This window comes from Trichechus manatus, unplaced genomic scaffold, assembly GCF_000243295.1.
Source record: "Trichechus manatus latirostris isolate Lorelei unplaced genomic scaffold, TriManLat1.0 scaffold00072, whole genome shotgun sequence".
NCBI lineage: Eukaryota > Metazoa > Chordata > Mammalia > Sirenia > Trichechidae > Trichechus > Trichechus manatus.
Genome location: NW_004444008.1, coordinates 928,786 through 946,274, shown reverse-complemented (window position 1 = coordinate 946,274; position 17,489 = coordinate 928,786). Strand labels below are relative to the sequence as shown.

The 17,489-nt window shown below is 51.6% G+C and overlaps 1 protein-coding gene and 1 non-coding gene across 2 annotated transcripts in view; both read left to right on the top strand.

Moving 5' to 3' along the window:
- The window catches only part of SLC12A7 (solute carrier family 12 member 7), a 63,334-nt gene extending 59,182 nt beyond the window's left edge, over positions 1 to 4,152 (top strand). Inside the window, exons 21-23 of the mRNA XM_023734820.1 lie at positions 269 to 625; positions 2,518 to 2,738; positions 3,815 to 4,152. Of these exons, the coding sequence (XP_023590588.1) occupies positions 269 to 625; positions 2,518 to 2,738; positions 3,815 to 3,906 (670 nt within the window). The 3' untranslated portion in view covers positions 3,907 to 4,152. The remainder of the gene's footprint in view (positions 1 to 268; positions 626 to 2,517; positions 2,739 to 3,814) is intronic.
- An 8,950-nt stretch (positions 4,153 to 13,102) lies between these two features.
- Positions 13,103 to 13,209, top strand: LOC111821240 (U6 spliceosomal RNA). Its single transcript, XR_002824678.1, has one exon. It is a non-coding gene; the product is annotated as a U6 spliceosomal RNA (small nuclear RNA).
- Positions 13,210 to 17,489: the final 4,280 nt, after the last annotated feature.

Sequence of the window (17,489 nt, the reverse complement as noted above, 5' to 3'; positions counted from 1 at the left end):
GGGGCTTCTAGGTGGGTGTAGGACCTCAGTGCTGACCCCTGGTTAGGCAGGCTTCTCGATCCCCTCCCCTCACTGTGACACCGAGGACCCCGGGGCTTGCAGGTGGACGTAGGGTCCCGGCACTGATCCCTGGTTATGCAGGCTTTCCAATCCCCCCACTGATGTCGCGTGGTAGCATCTAGGACCTGGAGACCACCAGGGAGCCCTCAGGGGCATGTGGGTGAGGCTGCAGGGGTCCTGTTCAATCACGCATCACACACCCTCTCAGGTCTCCCCTGGGGTGGCCCGAGAGACCTGCCATCACATCAGCCAGGGTGTCCAGGGGGGCCCAGGGGGGCTTCCTCAGGCTGGGGGAGGAGAGCCTGTGTGGGGGCCCGCCTGGGGTCACACAGGGCAGCGGGCGCCCAGTGGTGGTTCGAGATGCCGCGGGCTTCCTAAGTAACGTGCTCTCTGTTCTTCTCTCCCCCCGCCTAGTGAATGGGGAAACCTGTAAGTCACTTGCTTTTCCCGTGCCTGTCGCCTACCCGCTCCCGCACGCTTCCCGTGACCGCGTGTGCTGGTGTGTGCATGTCTGTGTGCCCGGCGGAGCGCCCGCCACGGTGCTGCCGTGCCAGTGTGCCATGCGGTCCGCCCCCCACCCAGAGCGCTCTCGGAACATTCTGGAATCCACCTTGTAAATCGCATTTCAGAACTGGGACCGGGAGCACTGGACGAGCAGCCTCTGCTGGGGGGCCCCTGTGCTTCCGTGCGTGCTAGCCTGTCCGTTGCACCCCTTAGAGCAGAAGCGTTTAGTCCCGGCGACGCCTCGTTCTGAGCTCGTGCGAGGCCTGGTTCGGTGGGGCTGCCGTCTCCCGTGAAGCCGAGTCCTCTGGGCTGCCGTGCTTCTTAGGCTCTGTGTGAAAAGGCATGGATTCCCGTGTGGTTGGGCCCCTGCGGGGTGACTTGGGTCTACGCTCCTTGTGGGGGTCAGTGCCAGCAGGTCCACGGCCGGGGGTCACGTGACCTGGGGGTGGGGGTCACAGCTAGCTGTCACAGCTAGCCGGGGGGCGGTCACTTGGTCAGTGGGGTTACTAGGCCGGGGGGGGGTCACACGTACCAGGCCTGGGCAGGGAAGAGGGAGCGTCCCTGGGAGGCCGCGCGGTTGTTTGGGGCTGTTTCTGTCCCCGTCTCTCTGTCTATTCCCCACCCCCACCCCCACACCTGTCTGGGTTGTGCCCCTCACCGGGCAGGGACAGAGAGGAGCCTGTTTCGAAGACTCTTCTCCACAGACACACCGTGTGTGCAGACGTGTTCTTTGGTGGCTCGCAGACCCGGCTGTCTGGGAATAAGTGCCCGGTTCCCTGCTTCCTGGGCTCGGGGGGCGGCGGGGCTGCTCGCGGCCTCGGACCGTGCTCCAGGGGTGTCACCCCAGAACCCAGGGCCTGTCTAGACCCAAACCTCTGGTTTTAAGATTGTACGTTAGCCTCTCCCTCTCCGAGCCCCGACAGAGCCTTTATATCACACACACGCTTTTTGAGAGTTGCTGTTTGTCCCAGCGTGTTGTCCTTGTGGTCCCGCCCAGGCCCCATGCCCGGCTCTCACATGCGAGGTGCTGGGCCGCGGCCGCGGGGACCCGGCCCGACCTGCCTCTTACCAGACTAAACTGGAGGATGAAATAGGGCGCCGTCCCTGCCGTTCCCTGGCTAATTGGGGGTTATCATCGGGTTTATCTGATGTAAGAGCGGAGCTGATCAGAGGGTGAGCTTGGGACTTCCTGCTGGCCTCTCCCTGACCCCGCGTGCCATGGCGTCTGTCTGTCTGTCCATCCGCCCCTCTCGTCCCGAGCATGGGCCACCTCCCCTGAGGGTGGCTGGCAGGATTGTAACCTAGTGAGCCTGGGCCACGTGGGGTGCGAGCTGAGACGTGGCCTGTGCTGGGGTGCTCTTGTTCAGGGGGATGCTGGTCACTCTGGGCCAGACCCCGCATGCTCCTCACTGTGCAGGCCTGGCTGGACAAGGGAGCGCGAGCAAGCGGCCGGGAGGTGTGGGGTCAGGAGGACACTCGCCCAGAAGGCCCGTCTGCCTGGGGGAGACCTGCTGCCTAGACGCTGGGAGCCCGGCAGCTGTGGTGATCCTAGATGTAAACTGCTGACAGCCGTCTCACTGCCAAGTAGAAGCAGCTGGCCTGCTCATAAAGGCTGTGGGCCCTGTAGGTCTCGGGGGCTGCGCAGTCTGAGTTCTGACACAGCCTTTTAACAGATCATCACCAGCGAGGATTCACTCAGATTCAGGGCACTGCCTGTGCTGCTTAGCACACGTGGTGGTTAGAGACAGCGTGGTGTTAGCGTGTGTGGGGTTAGCATGTGCGGGGTTAGTGTGTGTCGGGTTAGCGTGTGTGGGGTTAGCGTGTGTGGGGTTAGCATGTGCGGGGTTAGCGTGTGTGGGGTTAGCGCGCGCGGGGCCGGCGCGCGTGTATTAGCGCGCGCGGGGCCGGCACGCGTGTGGTATTAGCTCCGGTGTGGTTTCAGCCCTGTTCCAGTGTGAGCCTGGTGCTCATCATGTGTGCCAGTGTGAGGGTGGTGCCAGTTGAGCGTGGTGCCCGGGTGGCACGTGTCTCCTCCTGCAGGAACCAGTCCAATGTCAGGAGGATGCACACTGCTGTGAAGCTCAACGGCGTCGTCCTCAGCAAGTCCCAGGACGCCCAGCTGGTGCTGCTGAACATGCCAGGGCCCCCCAAGAACCGGCAGGGTGACGAGAACTGTATCCTTCCAGTCTTGTTTGTGGCCCTGTGAGCACGGCTCTGCCTCCCAGTCCACCGGGGGTGGGTGGGTGAGTGGCTCTGAACTTGGCTTTGTGTGTTGAGATGGGGGCCCCGGAGGTGGGACCGGCATGGGGAGATTCAGGACAAGGCGGACAGGGCTAGCCGTGGAAGGGGTGTGTGGGGAACCGCCTGGCCCTGCCCACACCAGGGTCCTAGAACCCACCTCCACAGACATGGGGCGAGGTGGGAAGATGGGTGCAGGGGTGACAGGGCAGGACCCTGACCCTGTCGCCCGCCTGCCCCACGTGTCTGGTCATGATGTGATCCTGGGAGTGGCGGGGGGGGTGGTGGGTGGTTCCCCTTCTTGGCGTTTGGAGACAGGACATTGAATTTTGGAGTGCCAGGGTTGAGCCTGGCAAGTGCTGGGGGAGGGGCTCTCAGTAACTTGGGGCATCAGCATTGGGAATGTGGCTGGAAGAGGTGACAGAGGAGGGAGTCAGCCCACAGTGGCCTCCTGGGGGTGAAGGATGGCAGGGCACTGCGCTGGGATAGTCCCCTGCTAATGCCCGAGGGTACAGTGGTGACACCAGTCACAGCGGCCTCAGCCTGGTGGGGGTAGCTTGGCCCTCCACGCCCAGCCTCAGGCTGCGTGTCAGAGCAGGTGGCGTGCCCAGGGTAGGGGTAGGACAGCTCTCCCTCCCTCGGGCAGTCCTCCCAGATGGTCCCCCCGATGGTTGCCTGGACGGTCTCCCCAGAGGGTCTCCCCAGAGGGTCCCCCCAGCTAGTCCCTCCCAACAGTCTCCCCTGGAGGGTCCCCGCAGGTGGTCTCTGGTCTGAGCCATCTCTGCTCAGAAGCCAGTGCTCAGGGGCTTTCTTGGACCTGGGGCCCCTGGCTGAGAGCTTGTGCCAGGTGGGGTCGGCAGACGCTGGCTCCATCCCTGGCTCTGTCTGTTGCCCCCAGGTGGCCTGTCCTCTTCTTTTCCCTGAGCACCTCCTCGCTCCGCTCCCCTCTGACCCCCCACCCCCACCCCACCTCACCCCCGTGTGGAGCGGCTGTGCCTTAACTTTCGCCCAGACATGGAGTTCCTCGAGGTCCTGACTGAGGGCCTGAACCGCGTCCTCCTGGTCCGGGGCGGCGGCCGGGAGGTCATCACCATCTATTCCTAACGCAGCACCGGGCGCGGGTGCGGAGGGACAGGCAGTGGCCCTGCGTCCCCGACGACCTCCAGGCGGCTCCCCCAAAGCAGTTCCTGAGCTCCGCCCTCCATCCCTGGGGGGCTTCCAGACCCCCTGACCGCAGAGGACGGGCAGCGCCCCAGAACTGAACCCCTCTTGGCCGGGCCACGTGCTTCTGGCAGTGGTCACTTTTCCCCCAGCCAGAGTGCACGAGGAGGCCGGCCTGCGCCCCGTCTTCCCAGGCAGTCAGGCTTGCTTGCTGAAGTTGAAGCTTTTCGCCGTGGCTGAGGCTCTGGATAGGCCCCTCGGTCCCTCCCAGCCCTGTCATTAAGGGGGACGTCCGTGCTTGCAGACCACACCCTCCATGCAGGAGAGGCAGTCCCCGGCCCGCCCACTTGTTCTGAGCACAGGGGACGGTCACGGTCACTGTAGGGGCGTGGGGGCTGACCTTCCCATCCAGTCTCGGCTCTGCTCCACTGGACTCTGCTCCGCGAACTTCTAGTGGCTCCGCCTGCACCCGTGGCCGGGTGTCTGCTGGATGGGCTCTTTCCTGCCTGAAAACCAACTGTGAAAGTCCAAGTGGAGGGGATGGGGCTGGAACCCAGGGCGCATCCTGTAGATACGAGCAGTGTCTCCACCCGGACACGGTGGCAGGACGACCCCTCCAGCCTCAAACACGCTGCTCCCCAGGGCATCGGACACCCGCGCCCCAGCCAATGTGAGGAGGTGCTTCCACACCACTCATGCATCTGCAGGCGTCCCTACGCCTACAGCCCGGCCCTGGGTGAACATGGGACCTGCGTGTCACTCCCTGCCTGCACGCGCCTTGCAGATGCAGCCTGGCTGCGTCTGAGGCGCTGGTTCGGATCAAGTGCGCACTTCACCTTTGAGTGTGCACTTCACCTTGGACCTCCCTGCGGTCTAGGTCAGTCGGCTGCAGGCTAGGTTCCTGCAGTGATCGAGTCTCCTTTCTGTATGACTTATTTATTTATTTAAATGCACCAGGGGAGTGTCAGTGATAACTAAATTGTCCATAGAGATTGCTTCTACAAAAGGGGCCCGAAGGGTTGGCTGCCCACTGGATGCAAATGAGGTAAAGGCTAAACCCAAGCTTCCAGAATTTTCTGAGGCGCTGAGCGTGGGGGTCAGGCAGAGCATCCACCCCCCAGGACGGCAGTCCCTGGGCAGCTGCAGAAGGGCAGGGGAGAGGCTGCAGGGGGCTGTTGCGGGGCTCCCGGCTGGGGGAGCAATGCCAGGGTGTGGGCAGACCCCACAGCCGGCCGGACGTCCAGCATGAGCCGAGCAGCGAACGTGCCTCTTGCATACATTCTCTCCCGTGTCTGGGCCAGCCACCCAGCCAGGGTCGGGGGCTGAGAGGAGAGCGTCTGAGCACAAACCCCGTAGCGTGCTGTGTTAGCACCGGCTTTTAGGAAAGCAGCTCCTATCACAAATCCTGTTGCAAGAGATTGATTAGCCAGCCTGACACGTGGGCACAGGCTGAATCCGAGTGCTCCACGCCACGTGTGTCCGCGTGTGGCTGGTCCTGCACTGCTTTGCAGTTCTCTGTGTGTGCAAGCACCGTGGATTCTTTGTACACTGTAAACCGTTCTGTAACCAGTAACCTCAGCCATTCGAGGTTGGTTCCATGTTTTACTTTTATAGGTTCTTTGTATGATTTTGTTAGTGGAAGAATAAAATTGTATGAAATCTGAGTATGCTGAAGAATATAGTGTGTCTCATTCGGCATAAAAATTCCCTCTTTGAGGAGTTTCTTTTGGGTGTGATCAGCCAAAGTAAGCTCAGATGGCTACAGAATTGTCACGTGAATTGGGTAAGAGAAGTAAAAATAACAAAACAAAAAGCTTAATCAACAGGAGTCTGTCCTATACCCTGTGTCTTAGTTTCTTAGTTCTGCCTTAACAGAAATACCACAAATGGGTGGTTTAAAGAGCAAGAAATGATTGTCTCACAGTTCTGGAGGCTAACAGTCCAAATCAGGGTCTCGGCCGCGTCAATTCCTGCCTTGTTAGTAGCCCCGGGCGACCCTTGGGGGTTCCTTGGCTGTAGACAGTCCTCACATGGCATCTGCCCCCCACACACACACACACCCTGTGTGTGTCTGTCTATCCTGGTGTTTTTATAACTCAGTTGTGATTATGGTTAGGACCCACCCTGCTCTGGCATGCCCTCGTTTGTGTAACAAAACAACCCCCTATTTCCAAACAGGATCACATCCACAGGTACAGGGGTTAGGATTCCAACACATGTTTTGGGGGGACACAATTCAATCCATAACACCCCATGTTTAGATTGCAGTGCAATCACTTCATACTACTGTTGGTTGAAGTGATTCAATCTGTGATTTATATTATCTAAGGGTACGGCTGCTAACCAAACGGTCAGCAGTTCGAATCCAATCCACCAGCTGCTTCTTGGAAACCCTATGGGGCAGTTCTACTCTGCCCTATCAGGTCTTTATGGGTTTGAATTGACTTGATGGCAATGGGGTTGGTTTGGTTTGGAAGGTTGGAAGCACCAAAGAAATCTGTCATCTGAGGGGACCTCCAATTGCTGCCTTGTCCCCCCACTCTGCCATGTCAGCCCAGGGCTCTCCTGACACGATGAGGAGACCACGAGGCAGCTTTGATGGATGGTGAGGGCAATGCTTTCCCCAAGGATTCTGAGCAGTGTTTCTTAATTAAAGCCTGAGACCCACACACACATTTGCAGGCTCACACTTTAAACTCATTTAGATGGGGAACATTTTATTGGGGCATTCTTCTCATCCCTCCACACCCCCTCACCCATCAGCCAGATCCTCTCTTGGGGCTCCTGTCCTGGCTTCTGGGTCCTCGGGCTGCAGCACAGAAGACCCCAGAACTCCACAGAGATGGGGGTCATTGCTTCCCTTCATTCTCCCCAGAGCCTCAATGAGTTAGCCTCACATCCCAGCTTTAGGCAAGTATTAGTCTGAGTCTACAACCTCGTAGGGTTAAATACACCAATTCTAGGGCCTAGTGTGACTTCAAATGATCTTGGAAACTTGATTTCAAGTTGCTATTGGTGAGTGTGGCAGAGATGTGGGGTCTGAAACTCAGAATCGAGAGTCCTGTACAGTGGGCTTATGGTCACAGGTATGACCTCAAAGACCTAATGGGAGAGAAAGGATGGACCTGAAAACAATGGCATTAGAAAGCTACCATGTAAGACAAAAATTGTTACTAGAGACAAAGTCATTTTATAAAAAGTTTCAGTCCATCAGGAAGACATAACAATTATAAACATGTACGCACCTAACAACAGAGCCCTCAAATGTATGAGGCAAACACTAACAGAATTGAAAGGAGAAATAATTCCACAATAATAGTTGGAAATTTCAATACTCCATTTTCAATAATGGAAAGATCAACTAGGCAGAAGATTAACAAGAAACCAGAGGACTTAAACATTAAACCAGCTAAGCCTAACAAACATCTATAGAACACTCTGCCCAACAATAGCAGAACATTCTCAAGTACACTTGAAACATTCTCCAGGGTAGACCGTATGTTAGGCTATAGAACAAGCATCAATACATTTAAAAGAATAGAAATTATGTAAAGTATGTTCTACAATTACAATGGAATTAAATTATTAATAACAAGGAAATTTGGGCAGCTCATAAATATGTGGTTATTAATACACTCCTAAATAACCAATGAGTCAAGGATAAATTACAAGGAAAGTTAAAAATACTTTGAGATGAATGAAAATGGAAACACAGCATACCAAAACTTATGTGACACAGCTAATGCTGTGCTCAGAGGAAAAATTATAGCTGTAACTGCCTATATTAAAAATATAGATCTCAACAACTTAATATTCCACCTTAAGAAACCAGAAAAACAAAAGCAAACTAGAGGCAAAACAAGCAGAAAGATGGAAATAGTAAAGACTAGAGCTTGCTGAAAGTGAAGAGGACTTGAAGCACTTAATGATGAAGATCAAAGACTAAAGCCTGCAGTATGGATTACACCTCCACATAAAGAAAACAAAAATCCACACAACTGGACCAAAAAGCAACATTATGATAGACAGAGAAAAGATTGAAGTTGTCCAGGATTTCCTTTTGCTTGGATCCACAATCAACACCTATGGAAGCAGCAGTCAAGAAATCAAACGATGCACTGCTTTGGCCAAACGTGCTGCAAAAGACCTCTTTAAAGTGTTAAAAAGCAAAAACGTCACCTTGAAGACTAAGGTGCACCTGACCCAAGCCATGGTGTTTTCAATCTCCTCATATGTATGTGAAAGCTGGACAATGAATAAAGAAGCCCAAAGAAGAATTGAATTATGATGTTGGCGAAGAATATTGACTATACCATGGACTGCCAGAAGTATGAACAAATCTGTCTTGAAAGAAATATGGCCAGAATGCTTCTTAGAAGCAAGGATGGAGAAGCTTTGTCTCATATACTTTGGACATGTTATCTGGAGGGATCAGTCCCTAGAGAAGGACATCATGCTTGGTAAATTAGAGGGTCAGTGAAAAAGAAGAAGACCCTCAATGAGATGGATTGACACAGTGGCTGCAACAATGGGCTCAAGCATAACGACTGTGAGGATGACGCAGGATCCGGCAGTGTTTCGTTCTGTTGTACACAGGGTTGCTATGAGTCGGAACGGACTTGACGGCACCTAACAACAACAACAGAGCAGAAATAAATGAAATACAGAATAGAAAAACAATAGAGAAAATCAACAAAACCAGAAGTTGGGTCTTTGAAAAGATCAACAAAATTGATAAACTGTAAAAGTGACATGGCAGCAGCAGCTGACATCCTTTAACTTCACAAGGGGGAAAGAGGACCAAAATCAACAGCCCAAGGCTGATTCCTATGAGGTGGAGGTCAGACAAGCCTCCTGTCTGCCATCTTTATTAATTCTGACATTAACTGTCCCCACATGGCATCCTCTTCTTCTCTACTGGGTTTGATAATTCATTGCAATGACCACACAGAACTCACAGACAATACTCACAATTATGGGGTTTATTAGGGAAGTTACAGGTTACAATTCTGGTTAAGGAATGCTTAGGATATAGTTCTTCCTTCAGGATAGCCTTTTCCAAGCCGTGCCTGCAGACACACCTGTCTCTGGCCCTCAGCCTCTGCCCTGCTTGGACAAGTGTTACAAAGCTCTTTAGCTCTGCTGATAAGTGCCCAGAGGCACCCCACTCTGCCAGTAAGCCTTGGCCCTAAGGAGCTCAGCTCTCACTCTGTCGGTCAGCAAACCTAGTCCCACCAAATGCTCAGAGACACCCTACTCCGCCAACAAGCCTCCTACCCGAAGGCATTCAGCTTTTTTCCTCCATGGGCTGGGAAGCCCACCACGCTGTCTCTTGCCAGTCTCTCCTTCCACTGTTTCTTTGGCACCACTTTTGGCCGTCTTCAGTGTTACAGCTCTCTCTAGGTCTCCTGGTTCTAGAAGCTTCTCAGTGCAGGGATCCTGGGTCCAAAGGACGTGTTCTGCTCTTGGCTCTTTTTCCTTGTTGGTGGTGAAATCCTCTCCCTCTCACTTCTAGGATGGCTCATTTCAAGCCAGTGGGATGGAAAAACTGACCAATCCCTTTGTTAGGTTCCATATACTTTATTAGCATGGTCCAACCCACAAAAGTGATCTATTGCACAAACTTTTAGCTAGACTGAAGAAGAAAAAAAGGAAGATTCAAATTAACTAAAATCAGAATGAAAGAGGGGGCATTATTTCCAACTTTACAGAAATAAAAAGGCTTATAAGAGAATACTGTGAACAACTGTATGCCAACAAATTAGATAACCTAGATAAAATGGACAAATTCCTAGAAAGACACGAATTACCAAAACTGACGCAAGAAGAAATAGAAAATATGAATAGACTTATAGCAAGTAAAAAGATTGAATTGGTAACCAAAAAACTTTTCAAAAATAATTGTCCAGGTCCAGATGGCTTTCCTGGTGAAATTCTACCAAACATTTAAAGAATTAATACCAATTCATTAATACTAATTCTTCACAGACTTTCAAAAGAGTGAAGAGGAAGGAACACTTTCTAACTCATCCTATGAGACCAGTATTGCCTTGATGACAAAACCAAACAAAGACATCACAAGAAAATTATATACCAATATTCCTTATGAATATAAACACAAAAACCTTCAACAAAATACTAGCAAACCAAATCCAGCAACATAAAAAAGCTTATATATGATGACTCCATGGAATTTATCCCAGGGATACAAAAGTTTGTTCAACACATGAAAATCAGTGTAATATACCACATTAACAGAATAAAGGACACATGTCAACACGATCATCTCAATAGACACAGAAAAAGCATTTGAGTAAACCCAACACCCTTTCATGATAAAAACACTCAACAAACTAGGAATAGAAGGGAATTTCCTCAACCAGATAAGGGGCATCTATGAAAAACTTACAGCTAACATTATTCTTAATGATGACAGATTGAATGTTTCCCACATGATCAGAAATAAGACAAGGAAGTCCACTCTCACTATTTCTATTAAATAGTGTACCGGAGGTTCTAGCCAGGACAACTGGGGGTGGGGATGGGGAAGGCATCCAGTTTGGAAAGGGAGAAATAAAACTATCTCTAGTCATAGTTGACATGATCTTGTATATAGGAAATCCTAAGGAATCCACACACACACATAATAAGTTCAACAGGGTTACAAGATCAACATACAAAAATCAATTATATTTCTATACAATAACAATAAATCTAAAAAAGAAAATTAAAAATTGTATCTATAATAGCATCAAAAATAAAATAATTACTAATAAGTTTCACAAAAGAAGAAAAAAACATATTTTGAAACCTTCAAAACGTTGTTAAAGAAATTAAGGAAAACCTAAATAAATGGAAAGACATCTCGTGTTAATGGATCCGAAGACTTCACATTGTTAAGGTAGTAATACTCTCCCAAACTGATCTACAGACTCAACACAATCCCAACCAAAACCCTAGCAGGCTTTTTGCAGACAAACTAATCCTAAAATTCATATAAAAATGCAAAGGACTCAAAACAGCCAAAACAATCTTGAGAAAGAAGAGCAAAGTAGGAGGACCCACACTTCCTGGTTTCAAGACATACTACAAAGCTACAGTAATCAAGACAATGTGGTACTGACATAAGGGTAAATATATAGATCGATGGGATAGAATTGAGAGTCCAGAAATAAATCCTTACATTTATGGTCCACTGACTTTTCAAAAGGCTGCTAAATCCATTCGAGGGGAGAAGAATAGTCTTTTCAACAAAATGGTGCTGTGACAACTCTGGATCTTCACGTGCAAAAGAATGAGTTCGGATCCCCTTCCTCACACCATATGTACATATGCAGTAGTTAAAACGAGAAAACACTTAGGAGAAAACTCTTAGAAGAAAACATAGGAATAAACATTTGTGACCTTGGCTTAAGGAATGGTTTCTTAGATATGACATCAAAAGCGTAAGAGACAAAAGAAAAATAGATCCACTGAATGTCTTCCAAATTAAAAATGTTTTCAAAGGACACCATCAAGAAGTGAAAAGAATCCAGAGAATGGGAGAAAGTATTTAAAAAAACATAACTGACAAGAGACTTGTATTCAGAATGTATAATGAACTCTTAAACTTAACAATAAAAAAACAAATAGCCCTATTTTAAAATGAGCAAAGGACCTAAACAGACATTTCTCCAAATAAGATATACAAATGGCCAATAAGTACATGAAAAGATGCTCAACATCATTAGTCATTAGGGAAATGCAAATCAAAACCACAGTGAGCTACTTCTTCACATCCGTTCGGATGGCTAGAATCCAAAAGACAAACATTAAGCATTGGTGAGAATGTGGAAAAACTGGAACCCTCGTATTTTGCTGGTGGGGATATAAAATGCTATAGCTGCTTTGGAAAACGGTGTGGCTGTTCCTAAAATAGCTAAACATAGAGTTGCTGTATAACCTAGTAATTCTACTCTTGTTGTTGTTAGGTGCCATCAAGTCAGTTCTGACTCATAGCAAACCTATCTGTGTACAACAGAATGAAACACTGCCCAGTCCTGCGCCATCCTCACAATTGTTGCTATGTTTGAGCCTATTGTTGCAGCCACTTTGTCAATCCATCTCGCTGAGGTCTTCCTCTTTTTTGCTGACCTTCTACTTTACCAAGTGTCATAGATTAAATTATGTCCCCCCAAAAATGTGTGTATCAATCTGGCTGGGCCATGATTCTCAGTATTGTGTGGTTGTCCTCCATTTTGTGATTGTAATTTTATGTTAAAGAGGATTAGGGTTGGATTGTAACACACTTACTAAGGTCAAATCCCTGATTCAGTGTAAAGGGAGTTTCCTTGGGGTGTGGCCTGTACCACCTTTTATCTCTTGTAAGAGATAAAAGGAAAGGGAAGCAAGCAGAGAGTTGGGGACCTCATACCACCAAGAAAGCAGTGCTGGGAGCAGAGCACGTCCTTTGGACCCGGGGTCCCAGTGCAAAGAAGCTCCTAGTCCAGGGGAAAATTGATGACTACGAAGACCTTCCTCCAGAGCCGACGGAGAGAGAAAGCCTTCCCCTGGAACTGATGCCCTGAATTTGGACTTGTAGCCTACTAGACTGTGAGACAAAAATTTCTCTTCGTTTAAGCCATCCACTTGTGGTATTTCTGTTATAGCAGCACTAGATGACTAAGACACCAAGCGTGATGTCCTTCTCCAGGGACTGGTCCCTCCTGATAACATGTCCAAAGTACGTGAGATGAAGTCTCACCATCCTCGCTTCTAAGGAGCACTCTGGCTGTACTTCTTCCAAGACAGATTTGTTTGTTCTCTGGCAGTCCATGGTGTATTCAATATTCTTCGCCAACACCATAATTCAAAGGCATCAATTCTTCTTTGTCTTCCTTACTCATTGTCCAGCTTTTGCACGTATATGAGGTGATTGAAAATACCATGGCTTGGGTCAGGTGCACCTTAGTTCTCAAAAGAGCTCTGGTTGTGCAGTGGTTAAGTGCTCAGTTGCTAACCAAAGGGTTGGTGGTTCGAACCTACCAGCTGCTCTGAGGGAGAAAGATGTAGCAGTCTGCTTCCGTAAAGATTTACAGCCTAGGAAACCCAACAGGGCAGTTCTACTCTGTTCTATAGGGTCACTAAGAGTTGGAATTCTGTGCTCGCTTCTTTAGCACATATAGTAAAATTGGAACAATACAGAAAGGATTAGCATGGCCCTTGCACAAGGATGACACGCAAATTCATGAAGTGTTTCATATTCTACTCCTAGGTATATACCCAAGGGAATTGAAGACACGTGTTCACAAAGCTTGTACACAAACGTGCATAACACCAAGCAGTGGAAACAACCAAAATGTCCCTCAGCTGATGAGCAGATAAGCAACATGTGTACATCCTTACAGTGGAGTGTTAATTAGCCATAAAAAGGAAAGAATTACTGACACATGTTATGAACTGAATTGTGTCCCCTAAACATTATGAGTTGTGAGTCTTCATCCTTACCCCTCTGGATGTGACCCCATTGGGAACAGGGATTTCTTCGTGACGTCGGAGAGCCCGTGTCAGTGTAGGGTGTGTCATAAGTGTCCCTTTTCTGGATAAAAAAGAGCGGATCAGGCACAGAAGAAAGAAGCAACGTGGGGAAAGCTGGATGCCACGTGGAGCTCTCCGAGGAGCGAGAAGAGCACTAGAGAAGCCGAGACAAGGATCTTCCCCCAGAGTGGACAGAGACAGCCTTCGCCTAGAGCCGGCATCCTGAACTGGACTTCCAGCCTCCCAAACTGTGAGAAGATACATTTGTTTGTTAAAGCCACCCACCTGTGGTATTTCTGTCAGAGCAGTGATTTAGGCCCTGTCCTTGAGCATCGAGAATGTGCCCCAGCTGGAGCTGGGCTCACAAGGACACATCAACTGGGCCCTGAGGTATAAAGACAAAAGCTAAGATAATCTTGGAAAATATCTTTTAGGGAAACTTTCACATAAAGCGGATCAAGTACAACAGAAAAGACTTTCCACTCTTATCTTTTGCTATTAGCATTTAGTGAATAGAAATTTGTTTGACCAATGAAGACCCTCCTGACTGTCGTTACTAAAACCTGTACCAATGATTGTTAAGAAAGACATTTCAAAATGCAGGATCAGTTTCTCGCCAATCTGTGAAAAGGCTAAGCTTTCAATGGTTTTGCCCATTTGTGATGATAATGTACACTGATGACTCTGTAATGGTCTTTGGACTCGGGCAGACATGGCTGCGGCAGCGTGCTTGTCCATTTTCCCACTTTTGTCTGTTCTGTGATATTTCCCTGGACTCGGGCAGACATGGCTGTGGCAGCGTGCTTGTCCATTTTCCCACTTTTGTCTGTTCTGTGATATTTCCCTGGACTCGGGCAGACATGGCTCTGGCAGCACAGTTGTCCGTTTCCCACTTTTGCCTTTTTGAATACGTGCCGAATAAAACTTTCTTTTTGCTTTACGAGACTTTGTGGTGTTCTTCCCCTACAACAGGAGCGCTATGTAACTAAGACATGCTACCGCATGGACAAACCTGGAAAACACGCTGAGTGAAAGAAGCAGACGCAAGAAGCCGCATAGGACATGATTCCATTGATATGAAGAGTCCAGAATAGGCAAACCCATAGAGAAGAAAGAAGGTTGGCGGTTCCAGGGGAAGGGGAGAGGGGAGGGGCTGTTAACAGGTAGTGGGGTGATGAAAACTTTCCAAACTTGATTGTGGAGATGGCTGCCTAACTCCGTGAGCATACTGTACAACTTACCGATGTGTACACCTTACAAGGATAGACCTCACGTACATGGAATGTACCTCAATAAGGCACTCGGTTACCAGGGTCTGCACTGGCCTTCCCATGGTGGGCTTGGGGGCAGCTGCAACTCAGCTGGACATTGGGGCCCTGCTCAGGCGCTCAGGCCGTTGGAGAGGGGCCTCTAGCAGAGTCACCCTTCAGGCCCCAAAGGGCAAGTGCCTGGCAATACCCTGGAAGCACCCTGTTAGCAGGAAGGCCCGGTCAGCAGGAGGGGCTCGGCTCTGGAGCTGAGGGATCAGGGTGGGCAGAGGCCCAGAGCGACAGGAGTGAGGGGTGGTTGCTGCCCCGCAAATCATGAGGCACCCAAGGGTGAAATGCATGGTCAGGTCTGAGGCCCCGTGGGGAGGCTGATGGTGAAGGAGGGAACAGCCTGGCCTGGCCTGCAGGTCCTGACTCAGCCCAGGGACCTCGGACGCCCACCACTGCTGGTTCCGGAGCCGAGCGAGTGCGGGCGGCGGGGTTAGCCCAGGGCAGCAGCGTCACAAGCCCTCACACTCCACCCTGAGTTTGCACAAGTATCTTGGGGAGGCCTTAACAAAGTACCATGGAGTGGGGGGCTTCTAATGACAGAAACGCATTCTCTCGCAGTCCTGGAAACTGGGAGACTGAACTCAGGGTGTGGACAGGGCTGTGCTTCCTCTGAAGGCCGCGGGGAGGGTCCCTCCCTGTCTCTCCAGGCATCTGACGGCCCCAGGCGTCCTTGGCTGATAGATGCTGTTCACAGGGCCTCTGAAGGCCATGGGGAGGGTCCCTCCCTGTCTCTCCAGGCATCTGACGGCCCCAGGCGTCCTTGGCTGATAGATGCTGTTCACAGGGCCTCTGAAGGCCATGGGGAGGGTCCCTCCCTGTCTCTCCAGGCATCTGACGGCCCCAGGCGTCCTTGGCTGATAGATGCTGTTCACAGGACCACCTCCCTTCATTGACCCTACCTGCTTCCTTTCCTACAAGCCCACCGCTTAGATAGACGAGGATCCACCCTACTCCGACATGACCTCAGGTTAACTGATAAGCATCTTAAAGACCCTAGTTCCCAACAGGGTCACCTTCACAGGTGCAGGGGTTAGCACTTGAACAGATCTGTTGGGGGGACACAATTCAAACCCAACACAACTTTTAAACACAGTGTAGTGAACACTGTTAATTGCTAAGACAATAATCACAACACGCCATTTAGCAAATTAATAAGACCAGAACCCCACCCCTGCCCCCCTGCCCCGTCTGCACTGAGAACCCCCGGGAAAGTCTCAGATGGAGGAACGGTGGGTCTGCCCAGGCAGAGCCCCAAGCTCGGAGAGACCCTGACCCCTTGTGGGTCTGTGGGAGGTCACGCCCCTGACACTGTTGGAGGCTGGCCCACGCCCTTGGCAGAGCCCGTGAGCACTGCTCTCTCCTTCCCCTCCTGTGGGCGGGCACCACAGGTGCATATGGGCAGCTCTGGGAGGCAGTGTCCCCCAGGCGGGGAGAAGGCAGCCTAAAGGCCCCGGGGCAGGGGTCTCGGCGTGTGCGCACTGGGGGGCGGGAGGGAGGAGGCCCTGCATAGACTCAGGGATCACCCTTGGAGCAAGGACACCCCTGTCCGGTGTGTGTGATGGAGGCCCTGTGGAAGGCCACTGCTGTGCCGTGGGGCCCGGCCAGAGGGCAGGAGGGGACTTGCCTGCACTTGGAGGTGAGGTCAGCAGGGCGTTGGGAGAAAGGCTCAGGGTGTGCCGGGAGCTCGGAGGAGGGTCAGGCTCTGGCGCCAGAGATGCCCAACACCTGGGTCCCAGGACGGCTGCCCAGGAAGCCGGGGGCCTCGGTTTCCCCACGGTGAGAACAAGGCATTAGGCCAAATACCCGGGGCTGCCCTCCCAGCTCGGACCCTCTGCCCATCATCCAGGCTAGGAGGGTGGGGGGACAGAGGCCTGGAGGGGAAGCTGCTCCTGCTTCGGCAGCCCTGGATGGGGGGGGTGCTGTGACACTGATCTGCACTCAGAGTACTTCGGGAGGTTTTAGACGGGGACCAGAAGCCAAAGAGTGGGCTGGGGCAGCGGGTGTGCAAAGGTGGCAGGGAGGGGTCCTCGGATGCCCCTGCAACACCCCACCCCCCCAACCTCCCGCGCCAGGTGGACACGCAGGCAGCCCAGGAGGGACCCTCTTCACCCTGCGCGTCTGCAGTGCCCCACCAGAGGGGGTGCACTGGAATGCAGCGAGGGCAGAAATGACAGAAACTCAAGGAGGGGGACCCCTGCACCCCCACGTAAGGCGTCCTAGCATGCATGCAATGAGGCATTCCTGGGGGGCCTCCTGCACCCCCACGTGAGCGAGCCGCCCTGAGCATGCCTGCAGTGAGGTGTTCTCTGCGGAGAACTCTAAAGACAGCGGCCGTCACACAGGGCCCCTCTGCCCCTGGGGGACTGAGTCCTGGGGAATCCTGAGGCCACCGTGCTGCATGCGGGTCGGTCTGCTGTGAAGCGGGTCTCCATCAGACGGACCACAGCAGGAGCAGAGACGGCCCTCCCTCCACGGAAAGTGAAGACATGAACGCCTGCAGCCTTCCGCACCCTTGGGGACGAAGGAGTGTGATGTCCTCACTGTAACAGGCTGATCCCGGGGACCCCTGCGTCAGACTGCTGGCAGGTCCTGTTACTCTATCCAGATTCAGCCTAGACTCACACCTGGTTGACGTGGGACCCCCCAACACAGTGGGCTCGGCAGGACCCCGTGCTAAGGTTTCCTTGCCCC